The sequence below is a fragment of the Perca fluviatilis genome, chromosome 3 (genome assembly GCF_010015445.1).
Source record: "Perca fluviatilis chromosome 3, GENO_Pfluv_1.0, whole genome shotgun sequence".
NCBI classification, from domain to species: domain Eukaryota; kingdom Metazoa; phylum Chordata; class Actinopteri; order Perciformes; family Percidae; genus Perca; species Perca fluviatilis.
The window spans coordinates 30,855,017-30,867,770 of NC_053114.1; the positions used below are offsets into that span (position 1 = coordinate 30,855,017).

The following is a 12,754-nucleotide window of genomic DNA, read 5'->3' on the forward strand; positions in this document are numbered from 1 at the left end:
ACCATAGGCAGGCTGGAGGAAAGCATATTAATGTTAAAAATCCTCATAAAAGTGAAATTTTCATGCCATGGGACCTTTAAGGAACAACTGCAGGTTGCAGCCATGATGGCCTGATCAATACATGATCCCAAGTATGAGAAAATAAACAAAGCAATGGCAGCTTTAGCAGCATAGCATTTTATCTTAGGTGATTCTGAATTGAATATTTAACATGCACAAAACAGTTACACACAGCTTTGGAACATAGGTGACATGAATCTTATCTAAAGCTTAGATAAGTATATGATATGGTAGCAAACGCATATCTCTATCCGAACATGAAAGCATGCTGAGGTTCTGCTTTCAGAATGGTTTCATTTCACAGTAAAAACACGACCCGTTACTCTTGTCTTCCAATTACCGTGTAAGAAAAAGAAATCAGAAAATAATACATACACCTATAGTAATCGAAAAGATCTGTATTAAAAATCCCTTTTCGACTAAACACCAAAAATCAAAACAGAATAAGGCTAATTTACCATCAGCACAATCAAGCAACAGCATCAAATCAGTACAGTCTTAATACAAAGATGAAAGATTTAAAGGGATTTCTTTAGCTCATACTTGTTGCATTGTAACATAATAAATGCACTCCTCGCTGAAAAGGGGTTTTGACAAGCATGTTTTAAGAAGCTAATTTAATTGTGTAATCAAGAAAAGAATTTCTTTTTCCTACTTGCATGTAAAAGTGTAAACATGTTATGCATGTTGTATAAAGAAAATCAAAAGCTGGGTCTGTGGTGGAATGTTTGATTTGTACATAGAAAGAAAAAAAGGCTTAATTCCCATTCAAGTCCAGTTGCATACAGTTTCAGATAAAAGCGATTTCAACCCTGAAAAAAGTGAAATGGGAGTTGGGTGGCCAATTAGAGGCAGGGTGCCATTTTCACTTAAAGAGGATCTCATTAGGGGAGAGTTATTCAGCTTCTATATTACTGTGTTCCAATATTCCACAGATTTAGGAGATTCATGGTGAGTCACACCATTCAGGTCAAGCTTGCAATTTCATGTTGCTAACCCTTTGGGTTAAATAAATAACCTAAAACTAGAGATGAGATTGTGTTCCACTGTATGCAGCCATGTCATAGGAGAACATGAGAACTGGCTGCCAGTAACTTCTCCTTCACAGCAATGTTATCAAGGGCAGTCCACACTGGTTATTTTGGTCCTTAATAATAAGAGATATGACATATAATAGAAAAGTTTTTTAAAAAAGTGACAGAAAAGAGTAATAGGAAAAAGGGGAGAAACAAAAATAGCATGGAGGTAGAGAGGTTTTCGACATCATATCCAGCTACCAACAGTGGTCTCTTAACATTGCAGTGCAATAATGCAAAAACAACAGACACACAGAAGAATGACAATCTTCAAACAAATCAAACACACCCAAACCAATATGCACATTTTTCACATATATTAGGAAGAACAGGAGGCAATAACCTCACTAGCTTTCTACTATAAATCTTTCTTTGCCTTTGAGAATTAGATAGGAGAGGGAAGAGGCAGGATAAAGCCTTCTTATAAAAGAAAAATTAAATAAAAAAAGGGTTTAGATGTGATCTTTTAAAAGTGACTTGATGTTAACTTTTAAGCCTTAAGTTGAAACTGCATATGCTGCAAGGCAGGGGTAGGCAAAGCCCCATTTACTGGATGGAACTTCAGATTTTCAGTAGGTGACACCTGATACACCTGCTCCCAAGAAACAGAAGATTCAGCTATTTCAGCATTTACACAACACTGGAACAGGTTGCTGCATAGTAGAGTTACAGGTTTAAAGATAATTTATCCTGCAGCTTTGTCAGCTACAACAAAACTTCATCCCTCTTTATCTAATCCTGGCTGAAGGCCTTGGAGAAGTAGCGTAGGACAGGAGTCAGATGACGGGCAACAATGACCTGGGGATTGACTTTACTCAATTTACAAAACTTTCACTTGAGCAGGTTTTAACTGCACCGGATTATTAACCACTGCATCCCATCATCTGACCCCTATGAATGATAATCAGTTTCCCTTATGGTCCACCTAGGCCATGAGCTGCCAGGGTGACAGCATTAGCCTGATACACTTCACTATCCGTAACCATGTTTGCTGGCTACTTTGCATCACACCTAGATCACGTTTCCAGAGTCACATTGTTTGCCAACATGTAGTTAGCATTACACACAGATAGACCATATAGTGTCCTTCTACTAGATCTGCAGCACCAGGCCAGCGGCTGAGATGTTGTCCCCTCCGCCTGCAGTTTGGTAAACCTCAGTGCACACCAGCACTGGTGCTACGCAGATCTCATAGTCGTCCTCATCCCAGCAGCTGACGGGTCTGGTCTCCTGAAGAGGGATACGCTGGCTGCCCTCCTGCCGGCTAACAGAGAAGGAGTCGTCCATGATGAGCCTGGCCTTGCTGGGGTCAATGTCGTTAGAGCCACAGACATGGCGGTTCGCTGTGAGAGAGGCCTTGGCGGTGGCGGACATGGTGTTCTTCCACTGGGAGCTGCGTGTCACAATCATGGCCTGAAAGGCCAGCGTGTGGACGTGGAGCCGAGTCAGGGGCTTAGCTTTAGCACCGTCTGTGTCACTTTCCGCACTGGCATCTTTGGAGCGCTGGTTTATGATGCGATAGACCTCCCTCATTTGGTCGAGGACAGTAGCTACACGAGGGTTTGGGTCTGACAACACTGTGATGTTGGAGCCTTTAAGCAGACTGAGCAGGTTGGGAAGCTCCTGTTCATTCATCCCTAAAGAGTCCGCCTAATAAAAGCAGAATCAGGATGAGTGATTGAACCTAAACGAAGATCATCCTTTAACTGAACTGTGCATCTTCATGAAAACAAACGGAAGCCATAACGCTGCACTGAGACATTTTCTTTCATAGTGATCAACGTGTCAGGTGTCATTTAATTTTAATCTGAAAAAACTCAATTAGTGGCTATAATTTGATCTCTAAACATAGTTCTGTGTCAGGTACTGTAGATGTCATACTCAGGTATGCACTCCTGTGTTGACTGCAATCAAGGGAACCAATGCAACAGTTTTTAGAAGTTTCTGTATATATATATATATATATATATATATATATATATATATATATATATATATATGTTATGTTAGGATGTGACTACACAGACAATACTTTGGAATTATTAATGACTGATAAAATGGGCCAGAACGATAACACTTACTACTAAATTATTATTATTTTTTAACTAGTTTTAGGGAGTGACCAGAACATACTGTATTTTTTAAATACAGCAATACAATAAACAAACTCTAATACAAACATGTAAATACAAAAAGGATGTAAAAAAGGAAAATATACAAATACAGGAAGGCAAATACCTTAATGTATTCAACAAATTGAACTAAGCAAATCTAGTTTCAAACTACCTGGAATTATTTGCCAGACATTTTGTACCTTTTAAGCTCACTATATTTTTTGTGATGAACTTTGTGTAATTGTTCTAGTCTCGTTCCATATGAATTAATGTGTTGATTAATTCAACTGTTCAACAGTCATACATACATAGGGGATGACATAGTGGAGTAGGTCTTCCATTATACTCTCTTCTACAAAACTGGCCATCTCAAAATGGACTCCAATCTGTGGAGACGAGGAGGACAAGAGGTCGGCCAGGCGGGACAGGAGAGCGTCCCGCTCACCTGGAATAATGGAATAGGTGGAAAGAGAAGAAAAGAAATTCAGACAAAAGGAAGCCGGACAATAAGGAGTAAAGGAAACAAAGAGGAGAGAAGATGGAGTCATGTGGAACAAGCACGCCTTTCACTGGTCTGTATTAAACTCACAAATTTCAAATTAGTACAAGGCCTTGTGTCACCTTTAAGTGCAACTCAGAATAGACAAGGTCCTTTAACGTAAAGTGAAATCCACATGATTTTAGAAAACATACCTTTTATTTCAGCAAACTCACACATGGTTAAGTGAAAAACTGACTGACATCAGACAAACATTTAGCACTATTCCATTTCAGTTGTGCGAAACAAAAACGCGGACACAACTGCTGCATGTTCAGCAACTACTAATCTCTTACCTGACTGGAAGGGGAAGTTATCCATCATTTGCAGCCCACCCACTACCAGAAGATCTGGGTCGAAGTCTTTGAGTTTCTTAGCAAACTCCGCCATGGAGTCCAGGTAGGGGTTATGGTCATCGCTGTGGACGATATATCTACAGAGACAAACACGGTCCGCTTCAAATACCGCAGAGGCGTACATTCATAAATATGTATGCGCACACAATGAACACTTGGTTCTATTACTCCCAACATTCATTTAATTCAGCCTATTGTACTGTGCATGGTGGAGAAATGTGTCTCTGGGCTTAAACACTCACATATACAGGTCACCTGAGTGATCCTTTAAAGTGCCCATATTATGAAAAAAACACTTTTTCTGGGATTTGGGGTGTTCTTTTGTGTCTCTGGTGCTTCCACACACATACAAACTTTGAAAAAAATCCATCCATGCGGTTTTGAGAGAGATACGGTTTCTGAATGTTTCCTGCCTTCAGTCTTCTAGTGAGCTGTTCAAAATCGGCTCGGACTGTGACGTCACAGTCCGAAATGAGCTGGCTAACCACAACCGTTAGCTCGTAGCGTTAGCATTAGCATGCTAACGCTAATGCTAACGCTAGCATGCTACGTCGTTCTCAATAGCAAAGCACTGCTACAACACACACAAGTTCACCATAATCTACAAAAGAACTACTTACTTGTGCGCCCTCATTTAGAAGTCTCCCAGCTAATCCTGCCTTGTAACTGACTGAAGTTGTAGAAACAGGCTTTCTTTTACTGTCTCTAGAGTTAGCTAGCTGACATGCTCTACATCTGAGCTACTGAGCATGTGCGAGTGCAATCAAAGATACTCAACTCAACTTTATTTATAAAGCACTTTCACAACCACAAGTGGAACCAAAGTGCTGTACATAACGTATAAAAACATAAAAGCCAAAACAATACAAACAAAAACAACTTACAAAGCATTATCAAATGCTAAGGAAAACAAGTGAGTTTTAAGAGCACTCTGAAAAACCCCCAGAGAAGGACAGGTTTTTACAGACAGAGGAAGGTCATTCCAGAGCCTAGGAGCTGCAACAGAGAAAGCCCGATCACCTTTACACTTTAAGCGCGTTCGTGGAACTACAAGAAGTGACTGATCATTTGATCGCAGAGATCTGCTGGATTGACATTGGCTGATTAATTCATTAACATACTCAGGGGCTAAACCATGCAGGGACTTAAAAACATACAACAGCGCTTTGTAATGGATTCTGTATCGTATGGGTAACCAATGTAGTTTCATTAAAAACCGGAGTAATGTGTTCTCTCTTCTTAGTACCAGTTAAAAGTCTGGCAGCTGAGTTCTGAACGAGCTGCAAACGGGACAGAGAAGCCTGACTCACACCCAGATACAACACATTACAGTAATCCAAACGTGATGACACAAAGGCATGAACAACCTTCTCCATATCATTAAAAGTAAGGATAGATTTCAATTTAGATATTGATCTAAGATGGAAGAAACTGTTCTTAACTGCAGCATTGATTTGCCGGTCAAATTTAAGCTCAGAGTCAAAAATGACACCAAGGTTTCGCACGCTAGACAATTTTTTCCCAGGAAACAAACCCAGGCAGTCATCATCCACACACCCTATTTCCAAATAAAATCATCTCGGTTATCTCCTCGTTTAATTGGAGAAAGTTATTTGCAAGCCAACACTTAACTTCTGCCAAACATGCTTGAAGAGACTGAATGGCACTGTCCTGCCCATGTTTCAGTGGCAGATAAATTTGGGAATCATCAGCATAAAGATGATACTGAATCCCAAATTTATCAAAAATAGAACCTAGAGGCAGCATATAAAGTGAAAATAAAATTGGTCCCAGTATTGAGCCCTGCGGAACCCCACACACAAGGGGGGCAACGGAAGAAGAATAGTCCCCTAAACTGACTGAAATAGTTCTATCCTTCAAATAGGAAGAGAACCATTTAAGGGTTAAGCCCTGAATACCAACCTGATCTCTAAGACGATCAATGAGAATTTTATGATCAATCGTATCAAATGCCGCCGTAAGATCTAACAACAGCAAGATAACACGGTTTCCAGAATCAACACTTCGTAGGATATCATTAGACACCCTCAAAAGAGCAGATTCTGTACTATGACCAGCTCTGAAACCTGACTGGAATCTGTCGGAAATATTATTTCTAACTAAAAAGTCATTAAGCTGTGCGTTCACAATTTTTTCTAATATCTTAGAAATAAAAGGCAATTTTGAGATCGGGCGAAAACTACTCTTGTCAAATGGGTCTAAGCCATTTTTTTTTAAAAGATAGATAGTAAAAAAAAAAATAGTACAGAAGAAGAAGATGAAAAGAGGTCTCACTCTGTAGCTAAAACAGAAACCAGGTGAAAAGAGGATCTGCAGCAGTGAGAGAGAGCTGTGCAGTACAACAAAAATATGGTGTTTTTTGAAAATTAAACCATGTAAACCTATTCTGGTACAATCTTAAAATACAGTTATGAACCTGAAAATGAGCATAATATGGGCGCTTTAAGATACTCAAAATATCAAATGCTCAACTAACACATACCTGTTGGCTCTACGTGAGGTATAGTTACCCCAGCTAGCACCAGATGGATACTCCAGGATCAGATGAATGTCTGGCTCTTCCACTATGTTACCTGCCACTGGAAAGACAAAAAGGTAGGTTAGTACAGGCATGGAAGTATAGAAGACAGGGATGGGAAGAAAACATAGAAAGCAGAGGAGGTAGAGGCAGGTGTACAAGTATGTATCGGTATACCTGTTATGTGCTGGGACAGGACATCAATAAAATCGGGGCTGAAACTTCCCCCTAGCAATAAATCACATCCCTCAGTTGCCATGCGACCAGCCATCACCGGGGCATTGCCGCCTACTGCCCATCTGTTTCCAGGTAAGTCACGGGACGCTTCGACCAGCTCACTGAATAGGGTATCATTTAGCATAAAACGCCTGCAAGACAAATTAAAAAGCAAAACAATAGTGAAACAATGTTGAAACTTGAACATACCAACATAATTTTCTCTGAACATCTTTTCTTTTTCTTATGTTGTAGTTCTTTTATGCAATTTGTAAAGCATTTTTAAATTGCCAATGTGTATGAGCTGTATAAATAAATATGCCTTGCCCCCTTAACCAATGAACACCTGAAACCCATTTTAACCGTGGCACCCTTCTGATAAAAGCTAAAATATTTCTGACTTCACGGTCTTGTCACTTCACATAGAGAATAAAGATAAAAAGAAGCCTGAGTTGTGTGCATGAAGGCTCCCGGTACACACGTGGCCTTAAACAGACAAACTTTACATATGTGATTTGACCCGGTTTACACTTTGCAGAGACACCCAATCATCTCTTCTGTTCTTTGCACATAACACTTTAGCTTTTAAGTTATCATCTTTTTTGGCTAAAGTGCTTCAGAATTATGGTCTTTACAATCCCAAATTCCACAAGAAACCAGGCAAGAAAGAAGCAAGAGAAATACCTCTAAATGCTGAGCTGAAAGAGACCTGGTTTCTAGGTCTAATTGAGATTTTTAGACAATAATCTGTTATTCTTTGTATGTACCTTACTAATAAGCCCTAAAACATTCTTGGAGGAACGCGAATGGGTTTGTGAAAGAGCACGTGAGGGAGACAGAATGAGTCAGGAGCACAGCAGCCTGAGGAGTGCAACAAAGAAACTATTTTAAATTTGCGCTAGGCTGGTCTAACCAAGTATTTATTTACTTTATGTTCCCCCTCATTCGTATTCGATTACAAAAACACACAGACACACCTTTCATATGAACAAAAGAATTCAGATAACCAGTCATAGACTAAACTATTCAAATAGTTGTAAGAGCACTTGTTCATGTACATTTATGTTACAATACTGTGAATTAAGGATTAATTAACTAGACCACAACTAGGCTATTTAACTGCCAGCTCTTATTCACACAAACACACAACACTTACTCTGCAGCAGCTCCTGGTGCAAAGAAGTAGGCAAAGCTCTGAGCCAGCTGCACTTCATTTTCTATGTAGTCATGATGGAGGGGCTGGTCTGTGGGAGGGAGGCCAATCTTATTAAGCAACGATACCCCGTCCACTATCAGGTCAACACAACCTCCAAAACCTGTGGATGATGGAGAGGGGCATAGAAAATAAGACAAAGAGAGCTAAATATGTGATAAAAACCATGGCCAGAAGCAGGTATAGGACTTAAAATCTGGAGCCAACGACATATTGGACTCCTCAGAAGAGCTACGTCTCTAAAGCCATTCCTACTCCCCATTGTACGTTTTGCCAACCTGAACAACTGGAACTTTCTTGCACATGGTCTGGGAGTGTGAACAGGTGCATGAGTTTTGGAATAAAACAACATTAATAATATCTGATGTGATAGGATGTCGAATTCCTACTGACCTGATTGTTTTGTTACTTAATGACTCTAAATTACACCTGCTTGGGAGACAGAAGAAAATTTGGCTAGCCGACTCAACCGCGACCAAGAAAATTATAGCTCAGCACTGGCTGTATAAAACAGTGGTTGGCGTACTTCCTAGACATAGTTATGCTTGAGCTCTCTACAGCAAGGATTAACAAAGCCAAATCATCGACTATAGACCGATGGAGAAACGCAGCAGCACAAGTATCAGTCCTAATGACCTCAACACCACAAGAACTAGAGGAGAGTGACTGGGCAAGGTGTGATTTCTGTTTGTTTTTCTTTCCTCGAGAACGCAGAGGGTGGGGGGTGGGAGAGGGTTGTTGTTTTTGTTCAATTGTGTTTCTGTTCTGTATGTTCAAAAATATATATATAAAAAAAACAATAACAATTTGATCTTAAAAAAAAAGAAATCTGGAGCCAACAAGAAGGATAAGGAGATGAAGAGATGGCCTCGAGCGAAAAAAATGATACTTCAATTCAGTCAAACTGAACAGTGTAAATAGAGCAAAGAGAAGGATAATGCCAGGTGAGTCCTTGGCAGCGGCCTGGGTTTGAATACGACCAATTGACCTTTTGGTGAGTGTCATCCCCTCTCTACCCCCACCTCCCCCCTTTCCTGTCACTTTTCAGATGCTCTAATAAAAAGGCAATAAAAGCCCTACAAATTTTTAATATCATCTGACACTTCGGTACAGTTTCAGCTGTTGGGTCAAATATCCTGAATGCATAGCATTAATCTTCAAACATTTTCTGTCAAATCTGAACAAAGGTTAACAACCCCAACAACCCCAGATGGACTACCTGTGCAGGTAACCTGTTAAAGTTTGTAAGTTTGTAAATTAGTTTGGAATTTAACTTAGTCAAGCTGCTTTGCTTGCAATTGCTTTTCAACGCTCTTAGCTAGCCATCTACAATTTTCTTCTGACAATTTGCTGTAAATATAAGAAAAAAATGACCTGTGTATATTATATGGTCAGCATCAGTTCATATTTATTGTGCTTTTGGTTGAAAGTCAACAGGCCAAAATTTGTCATTATGTTGTAGTACAATTCACCTAATACACTGTAAGAAATGATTCTGTGGTCATGTAGATTTGAATTAATGTATTAGGTAAAATATATTCAATATGATTGTGTTTTTGATTTTGAGGCAAATATTTAATTAAATTTCAAATAAAAATGTTTGGAATAAAATCCACCCATTGTAATTAAATAAAATTAAGCATTATATTTATCTAATCCCAAATAGAGAGAATATTGAGTTAATTCAAATTAATGTAATCAGGCAAATTTTAATTGAAAAGCACTTCCTGTCAACCTAGCTAGCTAGCAGCTATAATGTTACCCAGCATGCCGTTCGGCTGTGTAAATGTAAAATTATTAGTGTTAGAAAAAGTCACAAATAGTTGTGTGCTATGGTGTTTTATCCTGTTAAAGAGAGTTAGTTGTGGGTTATTAATTGTCGTTATAAAGTTACAACCATGAGTGAGAAGGGTACGAAGTTAACAAGGCTCCCGTTCTGAAGTCACTCACAGATCAATTTGGCCGTAGCGTTCTCTGCGGCAATGCACCGGTATTACGGTATATGAAAAATTCATATCATACGGGAAATTAATACCAGCATACGGTACAAACCGGTGTACCGCCCAGCACTACTACAATGAGTCGAAAGCACAAAAGTGAATTGTTAATAAAATTCTTATTTGAGTATTTGTTAAGTTCTGTACTTTCTGGGCCATAGACTAGTTATTCCTAAGAAAGAATATTTAGATTTAATTCATTGCATTGATTAAATTCAAATCGATGTGCAGATTAATGTAGATGATTGTTACTCAATTATATATCATTGATATGTAGAATTAAATACATTTGTATTAGTACTATTTACACATTAGGGAGTTTCTTTTTCAAATCAACTCAATATTTTTGTTTAGGTTATAATTAATTCTGTACGGTTTTCTATTTGAATCTACTCATATTAAATGGATAACTATTAAGGGTTTCATTTAATTAATATTTACTCAATACCAAACCATGTGAAATTTAATTAATAATATTGCTTGTAATCTGTTGCCTCATTTTTATTGAGTAGATATGGTGTATCTTTTCTTGCAGTGTAGCAATACACAAGGATTAGATCAAACTAATCTGGGATGTGTGACAAGGCTGACATTTCTAAATAGTAACAATGTAACCGGTCTGACTGCGTGGCTGAGTCTGTTGTTGAACTGGTTAAAGGTTGGACAGATATGGTGATTGCCTTTGTTGGGGGTTTGTAACAAGGCTCAAAAGGACAAGATTTGAGGATTAGATCATGACAATCAAGACATGGGTCATAATGCTGTTTGCTGAAACTGTCTGACGCAGTTTGTCAGGTAAGGTAGTTAATACTGCTAATCCACTTTGTGCTCACAGTTAATTTGCATTAATTACATTACGAGGCAAGACAGAAACCACAGACTGCCGTGTGTTTCCCTTGTGGCACATTAGCTATCCCAGGCCTTTGTTTAAGGTGTGGGTATGAGACCATGGAGCTGTTAACTTGCTTTCAACATGTCATGCGCTTGCCATATCCAGGGTCTGAAACCAACAAGATTGTTTTTAACTACAGCCACAGTGGTTAGTGCATCCCTACAATTCACCACCTGCTTTCACTATTTAACCAGTATATTTTGTACTAGACATGTAACCCTGAGTACCATCAGTACTAGTGACAGAAGGCACACTTGTGTTACTATAGCTTAGTTCAGCATCTTTGGTGTCCTTTTGGTTGGTGGACGGTCCACTGGTGATTATGCAAAATCATTCATGGTCACCTCCCTGTAACCTCCATCTTTTCATTCACCAAGCTACACTCTGGCTTCAACATTAGTTCAGATCTCCTTGCGGTCACTGCTGACGAAGTAATAAATAACTAGGCTAACGTTATTGCGGGTTCACAAACACAAAGTCTTGCCTATACTTTTTTTTTTATTATAATTTCCAATACCCACTTAAGTTTGTTTTAGGCTAACGTTAAAACATCAACATTGACGTTAGCCAATTCCATCTTTAGTATAACGTTACATGGTTAGCGATCAACTTGTTTCTGTGTTTTTAGCAGGAGGCAGCAATTAACGTTAATGCATTCAAAGTTATTTCATTAGGAGCAGCTTTTAAACTAATGCCAGCTATTATGGATCCCATTCATACTAAACTAACTAAACGATTATTAACCCAGAAACACTAAAACCCCTAAATTAGGCTAGATAACGCTAGCTAGCTCAGACCACTTGCACTCACCAACAGCCACTTTCGGTCTGGCGACATTATTCACTCCGACTTTGCCTTCAGCCCGGAGAAGAGAGGACAGGACGGTGTCCAGCCTGTCGTCCAGTACTGCATTCTGGGGTGACCGGAACCAGAAGGCCAAGAGAACCACAAACAGGGACACAACAGGCCCATATTTCATCCACGAAGTCCGGCCTCCTGCCTCCATCGCTCGCTGTCTCTCACTATAGCTACGGTGGCTCCCCTGCCAGTGATGAACAAGCACTTTCGACCAGCTCGACCTAGGGAGCCGTGCGTTGGGTTGCCTGTTTGTTTTGGGAACCGGAGTGTCCCGGACGTACCGCACGAATACTAAGCAGAATCCTGAAAACGTCACCGGTCACTTCAACTGTGTTTCAGTCTGTGTAAACAACTACGTCCAATATCATTTTATAAAGGAGGCTTCTTTAGCGTGTTTTGTACCCTAGCCTCGCTGTCCGGTTGGCTAATGGGTAGACGCCTGTATACAAAACAAGCAACTCTACTATGAAGGGGGTGTGTTTGTTTTTGCCTTCAGACAACAAGGCGGAAGTGGCAGTGCTTAAAAAAAAAAATACCCAGATCTTCTCATGGATGTATTAAGAGATCTTCTCAAAAAGTTTAACTTCAGAAGCATTTTTGCATCAGTTATATCTATTCTACTATAATGTGCAGCTTTGTTTCCCATTATCAGTGCAGTTGGCCCAGAAAGTAGATACTATGTTTTTAGTTGGTCATGCTCACATAAAAAAAAAAAAAAAAAAAAGTGTGCTTCAGAATGAATGTTTGTCACAAAACTACCACCAATTACTGTAAATCAGATTCTTTTTATTACACCTTTTAGGATTTAAAGCATATTAACAGTCTGATTAAAAGTCAGAAACAGCGACGTAAAATATATATGTGCTTCAGAATGAATGTGTCACAAAACTACCAC

The 12,754-nt window shown here is 39.3% G+C and overlaps 1 protein-coding gene across 1 annotated transcript; it reads right to left on the minus strand.

Moving 5' to 3' along the window:
• Positions 1 to 157: 157 nt before the first annotated feature.
• Positions 158 to 12,276, minus strand: adpgk2 (ADP-dependent glucokinase 2). Its single transcript, XM_039794024.1, has 7 exons — positions 11,812 to 12,276; positions 8,056 to 8,215; positions 6,861 to 7,051; positions 6,648 to 6,744; positions 4,085 to 4,221; positions 3,559 to 3,695; positions 158 to 2,786 (listed from the first exon to the last, which is right to left on the minus strand). The coding sequence occupies exons 1-7, from the start codon at positions 12,005 to 12,007 to the stop codon at positions 2,229 to 2,231; spliced, it is 1,476 nt and encodes a 491-aa protein (XP_039649958.1). The 5' UTR covers positions 12,008 to 12,276; the 3' UTR covers positions 158 to 2,228.
• Between the last annotated feature and the right edge of the window lie 478 nt (positions 12,277 to 12,754).

What these genes read in the sequence shown, in the direction of transcription:
- adpgk2 (XM_039794024.1), bottom strand. Translation starts at nt 12,007, where the DNA reads ATGGAGGCAGGAGGCCGGACTTCGTGGATGAAATATGGGCCTGTTGTG. An exon ending in ACCTCACGTAGAGCCAACAG is followed by an intron (nt 4,222 to 6,647) that starts GTATGTGTTAGT and finishes TTGTCTCTGTAG; the next exon opens with ATATATCGTCCACAGCGATG. An exon ending in TAACTTCCCCTTCCAGTCAG is followed by an intron (nt 3,696 to 4,084) that starts GTAAGAGATTAG and finishes CCATTATTCCAG; the next exon opens with GTGAGCGGGACGCTCTCCTG.